Source organism: Camellia sinensis, chromosome 1 (assembly GCF_055761805.1).
Source record: "Camellia sinensis isolate YWXY chromosome 1, ASM5576180v1, whole genome shotgun sequence".
Lineage (NCBI taxonomy): Eukaryota > Viridiplantae > Streptophyta > Magnoliopsida > Ericales > Theaceae > Camellia > Camellia sinensis.
This window is the reverse complement of record NC_138961.1, coordinates 195,727,250-195,743,539: the sequence shown is the minus strand read 5'-3', so window position 1 is coordinate 195,743,539 and position 16,290 is coordinate 195,727,250. Positions and strand designations below refer to the sequence as shown.

The 16,290-nt window shown below is 34.1% G+C and overlaps 1 protein-coding gene and 1 long non-coding RNA gene across 3 annotated transcripts; both read right to left on the bottom strand.

Annotated features, from left to right (window-relative positions):
- Positions 1-33: 33 nt before the first annotated feature.
- Positions 34-2,122, bottom strand: LOC114301399 (endochitinase). The gene is made up of 3 exons (XM_028246368.2): positions 1,656-2,122; positions 1,364-1,517; positions 34-561 (listed from the first exon to the last, which is right to left on the bottom strand). Exons 1-3 carry the CDS (start codon positions 1,921-1,923, stop codon positions 192-194), a joined length of 792 nt encoding a protein of 263 aa, XP_028102169.1. The 5' UTR covers positions 1,924-2,122; the 3' UTR covers positions 34-191.
- A 6,767-nt stretch (positions 2,123-8,889) lies between these two features.
- On the bottom strand, positions 8,890-15,857 carry LOC145824229 (uncharacterized). Of its 2 annotated transcripts, none has more exons than XR_014365939.1 (3): positions 15,748-15,857; positions 14,443-14,516; positions 8,890-9,273 (listed from the first exon to the last, which is right to left on the bottom strand). It is a non-coding gene; the product is annotated as an uncharacterized LOC145824229 (long non-coding RNA). The 2 variants fall into 2 exon arrangements; XR_014365940.1 differs by lacking the exon at positions 8,890-9,273 and adding an exon at positions 11,252-11,590.
- Positions 15,858-16,290: the final 433 nt, after the last annotated feature.

The following is a 16,290-nucleotide window of genomic DNA, read 5'->3' as shown; positions in this document are numbered from 1 at the left end:
ACAAAGAAAAAGAAATAAAGAAGCCACAACCCATCACTTCCAAATGCTGTAGATTTTTCATTTATCAAAGAACATGGTACAATCTTGTGACACAAGAATACTCATGATGACTTATTTCTGATCCGAGGGAGTTTATTCTTTTATTCATTAATATTTAATTGTGTATATATATCAAATGTGTACATCTACGATTATGCGAAAGGCTGTTGGTTATTGCAATCAAGATTGTTGCCATATCCCACTCCGAACAAGTCACAGTATCTTTTATAGAATCCGATCCGGTCCTCTGCCTGTGCATTAGAGCCTTTGCCACATTCAAGTCCGCCATTGATGATGTTTGTAATCACACCGTAGCCAGGGACCCGACCCGCTGAGGTGTCCGCACTAGATGGTGTCCAACTGCCCGTGATGACATCGTGACACGAGGGTTTTGGGGATTGCGGTGTCATCCAGAACCAGAATGCTGTCTTGAAAGATATGGTTGGATCAGTTGCGACTAGGTCAGGGTTGCCCAACAGATCAGACCCTATAGCTTTCCCTGCTGGACCGTAGTTGTAGTTGCTGCGGACGGCAAGTCAAGGTCAAAGTCAGCTCTTGGTATGTAATCATTATTATTTAATTGAAGTCTCTAGTCCACTTGTTACACTGGACGATTCGGTTTACATGGATGTGAGGTTATTTTAGGCACTTTTTTTTGAAAAATGCTAGAGGTCTCATATTTTTTACCAAATAAATAATTAAATGTCTCACATGGTGTGGGGTCTATAAAATTGCGGACTCCACATCCATGTGAGACATTTAGTCATTTGTTTAGTAGAAAATTTTGTGTCCCTATCATTACCCTTTTCTTTTTTTAATTATTTGAATTATTTAATTTATAAGATTTATCAAACATATCATTTATACAAAAAAATAAATTAATCAGATATAAGCATTTGATTGTTTTAAATATGTATTAAGAAAAAATTTTGGTTCATTTTTGAAATCATCCTTGTCGTTCATTATTTTTAAGAAAAATATAATTTAATCATGTAGTTGTCAATGTCCGATTAAATTAGTTTTTTATATGTATAACTAACTCATTTTTTTTACAAGTTAATCTGTTCAAATAATCAAAATAGTTACAAGACAAGCCCACAACCATGTTAATATTGAATTCTCCCGTTTAAAAAGTAGACTGCAATCTTCTCTCATTTTAATTTTTTGAGCAAAAAAGTTGTAAAAAAAATTAGTGTGAATAAAATTCATTTTCAATTTAGTTTACATCACAAGAAGTTTAAATTTATATCACATACTAATTTTTTTTAAACTAATTTCATTTTATGTTATGTTTTCTTGGAAATTCAGAGAGAGAAGCACTCACTGTGAAATTTGGATTGGACCACGACCATAGTATTGTTTACCAGGAGCACAGGGCCATTCTTGACTTGGACTACAATAGTCCCCAGCAGGGTTTTGTTCCCGTACATGGCAATACCCCCATGCATATGGTCCATCTGGCGCACTTGGCCACCCACCTATGTACCCATGTTAATCTAATCAATAATAATGTAGAAGCAAAAAATTTATGCAGAATTCTCACTTGTTATGACTCAATTAATTTAAAAACATAACATGCATCGATCATAATATAAAAAAATAGTGTAAAAATGTACCAGTAGTTTCATGCGAAGTTTGAGCTAGAAAGGCCGCAATCTCTCTCTTACGAGTGTCAGTATCTCCGGTGGTTCCAAAACCCCCAAAAGACTTGGCAGCAGCTACAAAAGCATCATAAGTGTAGAACCCATTTCCGGGGCAACTAGCATCGTTCCGGTGCTTCAACATCTGATCAAAGAGATCTCTGCTGATAAGAGAGCTAATATCTTGTGCTGTGGCTCCTAGTAGGGAGATGATAGAAAACAAAACTAGTATGCAAAACCTCATTGTTTTTGTTTCTATTTTAAGTTTCTGTTTTATTGAGTTTGTGTGATTATGAGATTGTTAATGTGGGTACCTATATATAGGTGATGGGGGAAGAAGGAAGGTTGGATTATTCTTTTAATATTCCGCAGATTAGTCAAACATTAGGGCGGCTTCGAGTTTAGATCTTATCCACGTCGCATGGATGAAATGGAAGTTTGTTATTTGATGACCAAGATTGTTTATATTAATAAATATTTATTTTAAAATTTTTAAGAAATTAAAAATTATAATGACGTGGCAATTTTAAGGTGGATTGTTGTCTGGATCCATAGAGTTCACCAAAGATTCCATTTTTATGATAAATGTCATTCATTTTGTAGGATTATTTGTGCGTATCATTTAAAAAGAAGGATAAATTACACTAACAATCCTTATAGTTTGAAACTCGTGTCACTTCGGTCCCTGACTTTTCAATTGTGATACATTTGACCTTGAATTTTAAATTTTGTTTCAATTAAGGACAATTGAAGATACTGTTGCGCAATTTGAAGGGCAAAGTCATCAATTCGATAAAATATAAACTAATTTGATAAAAATAAATTTCAAAAAAATATTTTTGAGTTTTTAGAAATATTTTCTACCACCAAAGATAAAATTATATAAATTGATAAATCTATTAGACATTTATTATTTTTTTTTGGCCAAATTAAATTTTATTCTGTGTTTGGATGATGATCATGTAATGGGTGGTTGTTAGGTTTTTGATTTAATCGATTGGTTTAATAATGATATCAAAGTTGTCGCCATATTTGACTTTTAGAAAAATAGAAACTAATTTAAAGAAAATAAAAATAACCACCCATTATATGATTATCATCCAAATACATAATAAAAATTAATTTGGTAAATAAATAAATGTCTAAAAGATTTATCAATTTTATATAATTTTATCGTGTAGAAATAATTTTTAAAAATTTAAAAATATTTTTTTGGCATTTATTTTTGTCAAATTAGTTTATATTTTATCAAATTGACTACTTTACCCTTGAAATTGAGCAATGGTATCTTCAATTTTCCTTATTTGGAACAAGATTTAAAATTCAGGGTCAAATGTGTCATAATTGAAAAGTCAGGGACCAAAATAGCATAAGGCCCCAACTATATGGACCGTTAGTGTAATTTGCCCTAAAAAGAATTAAATCAATCCAATAATCATAATCTATTTAATTAATTGTATTTGTTTACAAAAACAATGAAAGGCAAATGTATTTTTAAAAATAAATTATATTTCTTTTTGTCATAAATGCGATAAATTAAATAGGTTACGATTATCGAATTTACCTAATTTTTGTGTAGATGATATATATGAATGATTCTACAAAATAAACGATTTGAATCATTAAAAAGAGACTCATGGTAGATCCCATGACTCGAACAACGCCCTCCAATTCCTTATTTGGAGAATTGAGGTCCTGCAATTTTTATAGTGTGTCCCGATTATTGGAAAAAAATAAGTGGTATACAAATAAAGTTTTAATATAAAATTTTCATAGACAGTAATATTATTATTTATAGCTTATTTATTTCAAACCAAAATATTACCCATTATAATTTGTAATTTTGAAAATGTCATTGTCATATTACTTTCTTATTTTCTTTAGGGGTGTTTTGGGAAGTGCATTTTTTGATTTTTTTTTTTTTTTTTGGTACTTATTTTCATCTTTGGTGAATTTTTAAAAACAAATTCAAAAAGTTTTAGATTTCTACATCAGAAAATTATATATTTTTTTAAAAATCCAAAAAAACTTTAAAAAGACAAAAATAAGCAATATTTTTAAGCTTATTTTCTTCACTAGTATTTTTTTTTTTTTTTTGGAATTTTTCAAAAAAAATATTTTTTAGATTCATCTCAACAAAACAGATCAAAAAGTAAAAAAATTAGACATAATATTAAAAAAATCACTAAAGATAAAAGATTTGAAAAAAAGGCTGATTTTTTTTTTTTTTTTTTTTGGGGGGGGGGGGGGGGGGGGGGGGGTTGGGGGTGGCGGCAAAATGTGTAGATTTTGCTTATAATAAAAGGAAGCTTACAACTTATTAGGTGGGAAGGGGGAGGTAACGGTCCCGTTTTGTTTATATTAAAAAAGCCAAAAAAATTTTGATTAACGCCGTGTCACATACGGTTTAGAATAAGCCACCTGCTACAGTTTAGGTTTATTTTAGGGGCAAAGAAAAAGCTTATTAAAAAAATATTTAAAAGGAAGCTTACAATAGGAAGCTTACAACTTATTAGGTGTAGATTTTGCTTATAATAAAAGGAAGCTTACAACTTATTAGGTGGGAAGGGGGAGGTAACGGTCCCGTTTTGTTTATATTAAGGGTGTGTTTGGTAAGGTTTACGTTTTCAGTTTATATTTATAAAAATTTTATAAACTGATTTTTGTTTATTTTTAGAAAAACATAAACTACAAACGCGTTTGGTAATTGACAAAATGTTTAAAAAAATTTAAAAATATAAAAAAGAGTGAAAAATGGCAAGTGGTGGCAAGTGGCGGCGAAAGACGGTGGTGGAAAGTGGTGACGGTGGGTGGTGGGTAGCTGGTGGTGGGTGACGGTGGCAGGTGGGTGGGTGACGGTGGCAGGTGGTTGGTGGTAGCGAGTAGGTGGTGGCGGTGGCGGGTGGTGGGTGGTAGTGGCAGGTGGGTGGCGGATGGCGGATGGCGGGTGGTGGCGGGTAGGTGGTGGGTGGTGGTAGTGGGTGGGTGGGTGACGGTGGCGGGTGGTGGGGTGGCGGGTGGTGGTGGCAGGTGGGCGGCGGATGGCAGGTGGTGGTGGGTGGTGGGTGGTGACGGTGGTTGGATGGGTGACGGTGGCGGGTGGTAACGAGTGGGGTAGTGGTAGTGGTGGCGGCGGCGGCAGCGGGTGGCGGGTGGTGGTGGCAAGTGGGTGGCGGATGGCCCGTGGTGGCGGGTAGGTGGCGGGTGGTGGTGGTGGTGGGTGGGTGGGTGGGTGACAGTGGCGGGTGGTAGGTGGTAGCGAGTGGGTGGTGGTGAGTAGTGGTGGTAGGTAGGTGGCGGGTGGGTGATGGTGGTGGTGGTTGGCGGGTGGTGGTGATGGCGAGTGGGTGGGTGACAGGTGGCTGGTGGTGGTGGGTGGCTGGTGGTAGCAGGTGGTCGATGGTGGGGGTAGGTGGGTGGTGAGTGGTGATAGCAAGTAGGTGGCGGGTGGTGGCGGCGGGCGGTGGATGGTGGTGGCGGGTGGTGGGTGGTGGATGACAGGTGGGTGGTGGGTGGTGATGGCAAGTAGGTGGCGAGTAGTGGCGGCGGGCGGTGGATGGTAGTGGCGGGAGGTGGGTGGTGGATGGCAGGTAGGTGGTGGGTGGTGGTGGTGGTGGTGGTAGTGGTAGTAGTGGCAAGGGGGGGTGGTGGTGGCGGGTGGTGGGTGGTGGTGGCAGGTGGGTGGTGAGTGGTGGTGGAGGTGGTGGTGGCAGGTGGGTGGTGGTGGAAAATTGTGGCGGGTGGTGGCTAGTGTTGGGTGGTAAAAAAAAAAAAAACTCAAAACTCAAAACGAAAACACATTTTTTGTGTTTTCATTTTTTGGCCAAATTTATAAACTAAGACCACTGATTTATAAATCAAAAATTTTACCAAACAAGTTTTTATTTGAGTTTTTAAAATTTTTGTAAATATAAACAGAAAACTGAAAACGTAAGTGTTACCAAACAGCACCTAAAAAAGCCAAAAAAAATTTGAAACAATATGCGGCACCGCTTAACGCCGTGTCACTTACGGTTTAGAATAAGCCACCTGTTACAGTTTAGGTTTATTTTAGGGGCAAAGAAAAAACTTATTAAAAAAATATTTAAAATAAAATAAAATAAAAAAAGTATTTAAACAGCCCACCGTTTTCGGATTGAGATCAATTGTACTGAATGGGTCAAGGTAAAAACAAATTAAATGAAATTCACATTTGTTAAAACAGTGATGCCCCTAAATTTTATCCTTTAAATTTCACTTATAATAAAGTGATGTACTCTCATGTAAAATAGTTCTACACTTCTCTCCCTCTTATCTTTTATCTTTTTAATTTTACATCATTAGGAATGGTATTGGAGATACAAAATTAGAAAATCAATCATTATTTTTTACCATCAGGAGCGGTGGCCCAGTGGAGAAGGCATCCTTCTCCATAGGTGTGACCTGGGTTCTACCTCTGGGGGGAATGAAATGCTAGGTAATTCTAGTGGTTCTCTCTGGGGACCTCGCTCTTAAACCCCAGTCCCTCTTTTCTACAAAGAACCAGTTCATAAAAATATTCACAATGTAAAGGAACTAGTTACATCCTATTTCCCTTCTGGATGGCATTTCATTCCTGTTCATCCAAAAAAGTCAATTACTTTTTATAAAGACATCATCTTTCATCATCAGTCCATAGTCATCAAACCAATCTATGACCAAGTCATTGCTAGTAAAATCATTTTCATTTACCATTCTTTATATATATACAACTAGCATATCACCCGTGCTATGCACGGATTGTGTTTACAATTATCTATATATGTGAATTGCGATTTTTAAATTTCTTTTTTTTTTAAATGCTTTTTTTTTTCCTTTTTTATATTATATTAAAGTTTAATATTTTAATAATAATCGTATGTGTTAGAATTTTCAAGGAATTAAATGTCCTTTTTTTATTATATTATATTAAAGTTTAATATTTTGATAATAATCATATGTGTTGGACTTTTTAAGAAATTTTTTTTATGCTTGTTCTTAATGCATTAAAGTGTTATTATGAGGGATAATAATCATATGTGTTGGGACTTTTTAAGGAATTCACATGTGTTGGATTTCGAAGAATTTTTTTTATGCTTGTTCTTAATGCATTAAAGTGTTATTATGAGGGTAAGACTTGAGGGTTGGGAGAAGTTAATAAATGCTAAGATTTTTTTTTTTAAATCAAAAAATCATGAAATTTAGATTGGGAGATTGGAGCTCCCACAAGGTTTGGGGTTAAAAATCCCATTTTGCTTAATATATAGTATGGATATTGTATCCAAGAATGAATGGGGTTTAATCTAGATATAATGGTGAAATCAAAATAAAAAATTATATTCATATATAAAAATTTATACAAAAAATATCATAAAAATGTTGTGATAGTTATATTTTTTTATAAATAGAAATCATGTTTATGGGTATTTTGTTTTAAAGTGAAAGGTCACCATTAAGCTATATCATTGTGTTTGAAAATTCTATATAAAATTTATATTTGCATATCATCACTCAATAAGAATATGTTCAGGTAGAATTTAATGATGAAAAGTTGTAGAATGTAATAATGATGATAGGAAGAATTAAGAAATGGTAGGAAAATGGTAAGATGGTCATTTAAAAAAATTTAGGGCATGAAAATCAGCAATCCCTGGGATAATTTGTAGTGAGATTACAAATCTCAAATAGGAGGATGTAATTTTTCAAGTGTGAGGGAAAGATCTGTATTAAACAGAAATCTTAGGAGATGTCAGTATAATTTATCCAAACAAATTATATACAAATTGAATTAGTGTATAATATGTTTATTTGTCTTAAAATTAATTTTTTGTAGAAATAAAATTTTAAGGTAAATTACACCAGTAGTTCTTATATTTTGCCTTTGTGTCATTTTAATTCATGTAATTTAAATTGACTTAATTTTGACTATATATTTATGACTTTGTCCCAATTTAATTTAATTTATTATTAAAAAAATTATAAAAAATGCACATACGAGGGACACAAGATACTGCCATGTTAGTAATTATTTTTCGCCAACTTAGTAAATTACACGAGATACTGAATTAACATCAACCAACTTAGTAATTATTTTTCGCCAAAAATCCTAATGTCATTATCAATTAGACTGAATTACATGTAGAGATACTGTCATGTTAAGAGTCAAAATTGAATTAATTGAAAGTACAGGAATCAAAATGACACAAGAAGCAAAATTTACGGACTATCAGCACTACAAGAATTTACACTTTTGGTGACTAAATTTTTAGTCGCCAAAAGCCATCTTTTAGTCACCAAAAATTTTTAGCGACTAAATATTTTGGTCGCAAGAGTAGTCATTGAAGAATTGTCGCGAAAGGTATTTGGCGACTAAAATTATTTTAGTCGCCAAATATAATGCAATGCCAACTAGTTTTTTAGTAGCCAAAAGTATTGAAAAAAAAATTAAATATCACCTTTTTAGTGACTAAAAATATTTGTTGCAAAAAACATTACTTATATTTAGCTACTAAAGATTGAGTTGCCAAATTTTTTTTGGTTCCTTCTATTATTTTTTCAGCTAGTAAACATATTAGTCGCCTAAAGTGTGATTATGTTTTAGCTACTAAAAGTTTAGTTGCTTAAAGTGTCACATTTTTTGCTACTAAAATTGTAGTCGGCAAAAGTGTTTTTCTTGTTCATCAAAATGTTTTTGACTGCAAAATTTTTTAGTCGCCATATGTCAGATTGTTTTTGGCTACTATGAGTTTAGTCACCTAAAGTCTGGTTTTATTTTTGCCTACCAATTTTTTAGTCGCTAAAAGTCTGACTTTTTTGGTTACTAAACTTTTAGTAGCCAAATAGTTTGTTTTGCATACTAAACATTTAGTCGGCTAAAGTCTCACATTTTTCGCTACTAAAATTATAATCGGCAAATGTTTTTTGTTTTTTTGTTACAAAATATTTTAGTAGCCAAATGTTTGATTATTTTTTAAGTTTTAGTCGCTTAATGTCTGCTTTTTGATGGCACTAAGTTTTGTAGTCGCCATAATTGTTTAGCAAAATTTGTTATTAAGTTTTAGCTACTAACATTTTAGTCACTGAAATATGTACTTCCTTTTTGAGTACGAATTGTTTAGTCGCCAAAAAAATGGTCTCACAAAATTGTAATTTCTCCACAACCTGTCTATATTCCGTGCAACCTGTAGTATGTATATAAACAAAACAATACATATTTTATCAATCATTCCACAATTCAAATTATTTCCATCCATCCAAAAATGAATAATTGTAAATGTACATATTCTATACAAACCAACGATTGTCTAAACTAAAATTATATGTCACGATCCGCTCCCCATTCCCAAGAGTTAAGCATCGTGATGGTCAGTAACTGAAGTTACCTCCGGCCAATTCTTGAACAAATTAATAAACGCGAGCAGAAATAATATTTAAGTGAGGGTACCAAAATAATCTTTGGAGCTTCTATTTTATTACAAAATTTATTGATCAAAAGGCTGATATTTACATATAAAAATATCATAAAGTGTTGTGTATGTCTATTCTGTAGCCCCACGTCTAAAACTTTCCAAAAGCTATTTCTAAATTGCAATGTTTCCTGAAAATTGGTAAATAGCTATAAGCACATGGCAGAATGAGAAATATTATGCCAAGAGTATAAGGGATACAAAATAACTATGGATAGTTATGTAACTAAAATATTTAAAATAACTTAGTCTGAACAAATAATCATTTAAGTAGGAAAACTGAGATTATGTAAATAAATAACCATAACCACGGTACCGAACAGAACAGAACAGAGGTCACGGGAGTGACAGTCAGAACAGATGTACGGATTCAAGAATTGGCTCGTACGGATTATAGAGGTGGCTCCCACAATAGTGTAGCTCTTATCTCCGTACAGCACTTTGCTCCACACAGAATAGAGGTCAATAGATCCATGACAATAGAGGGTCACAAAGTGACCAAACAGAAGCCAATGGTTATTTAAGTCCCCCAATGTGTGGGACTCCCATGGTGGTACTTACAAAACATAATTATTTATAAGGTCATAGTCAAATATTCTTTAAAATTTAAACAAACATATCCATGGGTTTCATTTTAACAAATAGAATTCAGAAATTAATCCACATAATTGAAATATTAATATAATTTATAATAATTTATAAAACATAACTTGTATAAAATAAATATGATAAGTCAAAACATACGTAAAATATATTATGGTGACTCAAGGTATAATATAACTCACCTTAATATTGACTCTTACTATTTTCTTCTTATTTTTATTACCTTCTCACGGATGTTCCTTCGCTTTCCTTTTCTTTTCTATTTCCTTTTCCTTTCTCCCTATACACTTTACAGCCTTGCCCATCTCCCTTTATATATATATATATATATACAGAGGGCATTAAGGGCCCAAATTGGATGATTCATCCTCCCTAATTCCTAGGCAGCCCAGATGGCTGAGTTTTAGTCGTCCAGCAAATACACATGTTGATTCTTGATAGATTTGTTTTTATTATTATTAGATTCGTTATTATTATGAGATTTGTTATTACTATTTGTTTTTTCAGAAGTGCTAGGAACCCCCAGCACCCCCAGCTCAACCCCATTGGCCAGTTTCCTTTTTTTTTTTTTTTCTTTCCTTCCAATCACCCAGTGCCACGTGGCACTGGGGGTCACTGGGGGTCGGTTTTGGTGGGAGTCTGCCGCATTTTTCTTGTTTTTTTATTATTTTTAACTTTAATTTGGAACCAAATTAACACAAATAATTTTACATTAATCCTAATTAATAGAATAACTACACAATAACAATGTAAATTAAATAACACTTTCTCACATACATCCATAACATTTAATATTTTATTTTACTCTTACAGAATATTTAATTAGACATTTAGGGTTTTTCTCATTTATAATAAAATTTAAGAGACAACTTAAATTTTCAGATTGTTACATTATACTTCCACACAAAATAGAGAAGCATACAAAGATGCAACCCTCCATATACAAAAAAATGTATTTAGTACCATGTGAAATGGCCATTTGGCATGGTACAAAATACCATCATATTATTATGAGATTTGTTATTACTATTTGTTTTTTTATTATTTTTAACTTTTATTTGGAACCAAATTAACACAAATAATTTTACATTAATCCTAATTAATAGAATAACTACACAATAACAATGTAAATTAAATAACACTTTCTCACATACATCCATAACATTCAATATTTTATTTTACTCTTACAGAATATTTAGGCCAAGTTTGGCAAGTTGCCAAAAAACTAAAAAGCCAAAAAGTTACTCAAAAAGTTAAAAAGTTATCACTATTCACCAAAAGTCAAAAATTACGGCTGCACAACTCCCAATCCTAATTTTTCTCTAAACACTAATTTATATAATTTTTTAATACACATTTTTTCATAAAAAGTCAAAAAGTTAACTCAAACATCCATATTTTTTTTCTCAATTTTTTAGTTCAAAAAGACAGAAAGTACACTTATTTAGGACACCCCAAACAACCCCTTAATTAGACATTTAGGGTTTTTTTTCATTTATATTAAAATTTAAGAGACAACTTAAATTTTCAGGTTGTTACATTATACTTCCACACAAAATAGAGAAGCATACAAAGATGCAACCCTCCATATACAAAAAAATGTATTTAGTACCATGTGAAATGGCCATTTGGCATGGTACAAAATACCATCGTAATCTGTACCACGACAAAAGGCGATCTATATGCCACCCCAGTAACTATCAGTTGGATTACAAAAGTAATTTGTTTCAGTAATACTAATCTATACAAAAGCAGAGGACGACATAGTTAGCAGAATTATTCCAAAGTGTCAACTGTCCTCCATACACAAAAATTAATTATCCACAAGTCTACACCAAAAGCCATCTACAAAAAATTAAAAAAAAAAATAGCACCCATTACAAAATATCAATTGCTTCAGAAATACGAAAACGGTTATAATAACATGCATTTAAGGTAGAACAATCTATGAAAGCCTTTTTTGAAATACAATCATACGTATGTTTGATGAAAGATTTATTCCAAACTTGATTTCAATTTACAAAAAATACAATTTTTAGGAGCATACCTCTTCATAAAATACAATGTTTATTGGTAGAATGTTTTGCTTGTAAATTTATTTTAACACTTCTTCATTCCCATTTTCTAAGTCAAAGTAAAATAAATGAGTAATCTACAGGATTATCAACATAACCATATCATGCTTTCTTAATACGTTTGCATTTTCGCCCCCTTAACGCCATTTTTTAGTTAAGTTTAAAGCATTTTTGGCTCTAACTCCCAACCTACACGTGCTAATGACATTCCATCTGTTGTCATAGGTCCTATTTAACGTGAGAAAACTGGTTGTGACATCCATATGGTGATTCGAGGGCTGTTTTGCATTTTCGCCCCCTTAACGCCCTTTTTCGATTAAGTTTAAGTCGTTTTCGGCTCTAACTCCCAACCTACACGTGCTAATGACATTCTGTCTGTTGTCACAAGTCCTATTTTTCATGAGGAAGCTGGTTGTGACGTCCATACAATGGTCCAGGGGTTGTTTTGCATTTTCACCCCCTTAACGCCCTTTTTCGGTTAAGTTTAAGCCGTTTTCGGCTCTAACTCCGAACCTACACGTGCTAATGACATTACGTCTATTATCACAGGTCCTATTTGACATGAGAAAACTAGTTGTGATGCTCGTATGGAGGTTCAGGGGCTGTTTTACATTTTCGCCCCCTTAACGCCCTTTTTCAGTTCAGTTTAAGCCGTTTCCAACTCTAATTCCCAACCTACACGTGCTAATGACATTTCGTCTGTTGTCACAGGTCCTATTTGATGTGAGAAAACTGGTTGTGATGTCCGTACGGTGATTCGAGGGCTATTTTGCATTTTCACCCCCTTAATGCCTTTTTTTCCGGTTAAGTTTAAGTCGTTTTTGGCTCTAACTCCCAACCTACACGTGTTAATGACATTAAGTCTGTTGTCACGGGTCCTATTTGATGTAAGGAAATTGGTTGTGACATTCGTACGGTGGTTCGGGGGCTGTTTTGCATTTTCGCCCCCTTAACGCCCTTTTTTGTTTAAGTTTAAGGTGTTTCCGGCTCTAACTCCCACTCTACGCATGCTAATGACATTCCGTCTGTTGTCAAAGGTGCTATTTGTTGTGAGAAAGCAGGTTGTGACGTCCCTGCCTTGGTCCGAGGGCTGTTTTTCATTTTCATCCCCATAACGCCTTTTTTCGGTTAAGTTTAAGCCGTTTTCAGCTCTAACTCCCAAGCTACAAGTGCTAATGACATTCCATCTATTGTCACAGGTCTTATTTGATGTGAGGAAACTAGTTGTGATGTTCGTACGGTGGTTTGAGGGCTTTTTTGCATTTTTGCCCCTTTAACGCACCTTTTCGGTTATGTTTAAGCCGTTTCCAACTCTAACTCCCAACCTACACGTGCTAATGACATTTTTTCTATTGTCACAGGTCCTATTTGACGTGAGAAAACTAGTTGCGATGTCTGTACGGTGATTCGAGGGCTGTTTTTTATTTTCGCCCCTTAACGCCCTTTTTTGGTTAAGTTTAAGTTGTTTTCGGCTCTAACTCCCAACCTACACATGCTAATGAGATTCCGTCTATTGTCACAAGTCCTATTTGTCATGAGGAAGCTGGTTGTGACGTCTGTATAGTGGTTTGGAGGTTATTTTGGATTTTCGCATCCTTAACGCCCTTTTTTGGTAAAGTTTAAGCCGATTCTGGCTCTAACTGCCAACCTACACGTGCTAATAACACTCTGTCTATTGTCACAGGTCCAATTTGACGTGAGAAAACTGATTGTGATGTCCGTACGGTGATTCGAGGGATGTTTTGCATTTTTGCCCCTTTAACGCCCTTTTTCAGTTAAGTTTAAGCCGTTTTCGGCTCTAATTCTCAACCTACACATGCTAATGACATTCTGTCTATTGTCACAGGTCCTATTTGATGTGAGCAAACTGGTTGTGACATCCGTACGGTGGTTCGGTGGCTGTTTAGCATTTTCTCCTCCTCTAAAATCTTAATTTGTTGTAGTGTTAGTTGTGAGGTGAATCAAGAATTGGCATTCACACGACAAAAATATGAGAACAATACTACATTCACTAAAATTTTTACTAAAACACATCTGTCCATCTATCATTTGGTGTTTCAAAAATGTCTAAGAAAAATGATATACAAATCTACTTTTTAGATCTAATTTTTTTATGTCCAGTGATGTGTAAATAAGATGATTGATTGATGAATTAAGAATAAATAAGAGAAAAAATTAATTCTGATATTTTAATAAAGTGTCATATCATTATGTTTAAAAAATGAGTCTAACATTAAGTGATGAAAAGCCATGATAACAACACTGCATTCCCAGTGAAAACACTGAAAACATCGGCTTGCAACTTCTTTAATTATCAACTTGTAATTGAATGCCAAATGTGTAATTTCTCATATCTTCAAACCTTTTTTTTTTTTTCTAGGGGGAAAACATGGACTCTTTGGCCAACTTGACTAGAAATGAATAAAACATGTTAAATCAAAATTGTCAATGCATATATACATTCAAATGTGAAACCATACTGAGAACAGCTACAGCCAAAGTGATTTTCTTTTTCTTAGGGTTTAGCACTTGATCTTTTTAGGATCCAGTTTGAAATAATAAAAAGCTATTGCATAACTAAATAGGACACTTGTTTGTTTATAGAAAGAGCACAAAAATTACCTTTAGCCTCTGCTGAAGAATCAAGATGATCTAATCCTTGGAATAGGCCCGGAAAGTTACTACCATAGGCTTGCCTAGCATAAGAAAGGGGCAGAACCAACTTACTATTTCTTGTATTGACTCTTTTTGTAGATTATGAATTATGTCACATGACTCACATTGTGCCAACTTACTATTTATAAATAATTAATTCACTACATACACTAGTAGAGCAAGGATCCTCATAAAGTGGGCAAAACAGTTTGTCAAGATTTGGCATAAAGTGGGTGAGGTGTGTAAAATTTTCCAACACTTGCTATGAAATATGAAAACGCTCTCCACGAGGAAGAAATTATGCACCTTCGTGATAAAGTGCACAAAGAGCTGGTGAGGCAGAAACAAATATATCCATTGTCCATGTCAAACTAATTTTATTATTCATGGGGCACTGAGGAACACTTTAATCATAACATAATAATTAAGCACTCAAGTAATGTTCTCCACATAATTGGGATTTCTGCTTTTGTCTATTTATGAAAATGAAAATGAATTTTAATAAACAAAATTAGACCAATGCTATTGCACATCAAAATTAGAAGTAGAGTCTACTCATTAGAAGCATACCTCATATCCTATCCAAGCAACTGAAGCCCTCTAAAGAAGCACTCTTGATGATGTTAACAAAGCTTTATTTTGTCTCCTAATTCCTTTTTGCAAATATAGTGTGATAGTTAACATCTATAGTGTGATAGTTAACATCTATATTTAGCAGGCCACTGTTTCAACTAGAAAAGTTTAAAATTTTAAAAATTTTACACTTAATAATGGGGAACTTGAAGGCATTGGATGAAGATGAATTGAAGATTAGGGATTTATTCTAGTATTATTTTGTGATTTGTGATTTAACGAGTTTTATTTATTAAATTAGAATTTATTGGGTTTCCAAGGATGCCTATAAATAGGCCTTTATGTAATGAACTTATCAGACTTGGCTTGGATTTTGAAGAATTTAACAACAAACAAATAAGTAAATAGTGAGCCTGTTCCAATTTCATTTCAACATTTTGTCAAACACATGGTGAGCAAGAGGGTGGAAAACAACAACAATAAAAAGCATAGACCAAACAACATCAACAAATAAACTACCAACAACAACAATAGCAACATCGTCACACACAAACTAATTGATTAAAAGAAAATTAGAATTGAATGGAAGTACGATTAAGAATCATTATGTAGGACAATAGAAGAATGAATTGGATTTAATAAGGTGTGCCCCAATAGTTGAGAGAGAGAGGGAGAAAGGGGAAGAAAAAGGGAAAATACCAGGGTGTGTTCCAATGGTTGCTGCGAGCGAGGAATAGCGAGAAAAAACGTTGCTCTTGTGAGAAATAAATAAAAGAGAAGCTCCAACCCTTTGATTTATAACGAAAAAATAATAAATAAAAAAAAAAACAAAAACAAAAACAAATCCTTTGTTATAAAACCCTAGAAATTGGGTGAAGATATATATATATATATAGAGAGAGAGAGAGAGACGCCGGAAATACCTGGTGTGCGCTGGAGGAGACACAAATCAAAGTAGCTACTGTTGTCCGTCGCTGGTGGAGATATGGGTGGTACCGTCGCTAGTGGGGAGGTGGGTTGTACCGTCGCCGATGAGAAGGTGGGTGCTCGTGTGCGATAGTGGTGGACGGTGGCCGGTAGGAGGGTCGCCTGCGATGGAGAGAGAGAGAAAAAGAGAGAGAGAGAGAGAAGAGGGATGAGAGAGTGAAATGGGAGAGGACCGAGAGTAGTCTAATTAAGATACAAAGTTTGACCAATGCCGACTACATTCTTTTCAATAGCCAAAACCTTACTAACGGCGAC

Excerpts from the sequence above, each read along its gene's own strand:
- LOC114301399 (XM_028246368.2), bottom strand. The coding sequence starts at position 1,923 with ATGAGGTTTTGCATACTAGTTTTGTTTTCTATCATCTCCCTACTAGGA. Across the intron at positions 1,518-1,655 it reads AACTTCGCATGAAACTACTG|GTGGGTGGCCAAGTGCGCCA; the intron begins GTACATTTTTAC and ends ATGGGTACATAG. Across the intron at positions 562-1,363 it reads GGTCCAATCCAAATTTCACA|CAACTACAACTACGGTCCAG; the intron begins GTGAGTGCTTCT and ends TGCCGTCCGCAG.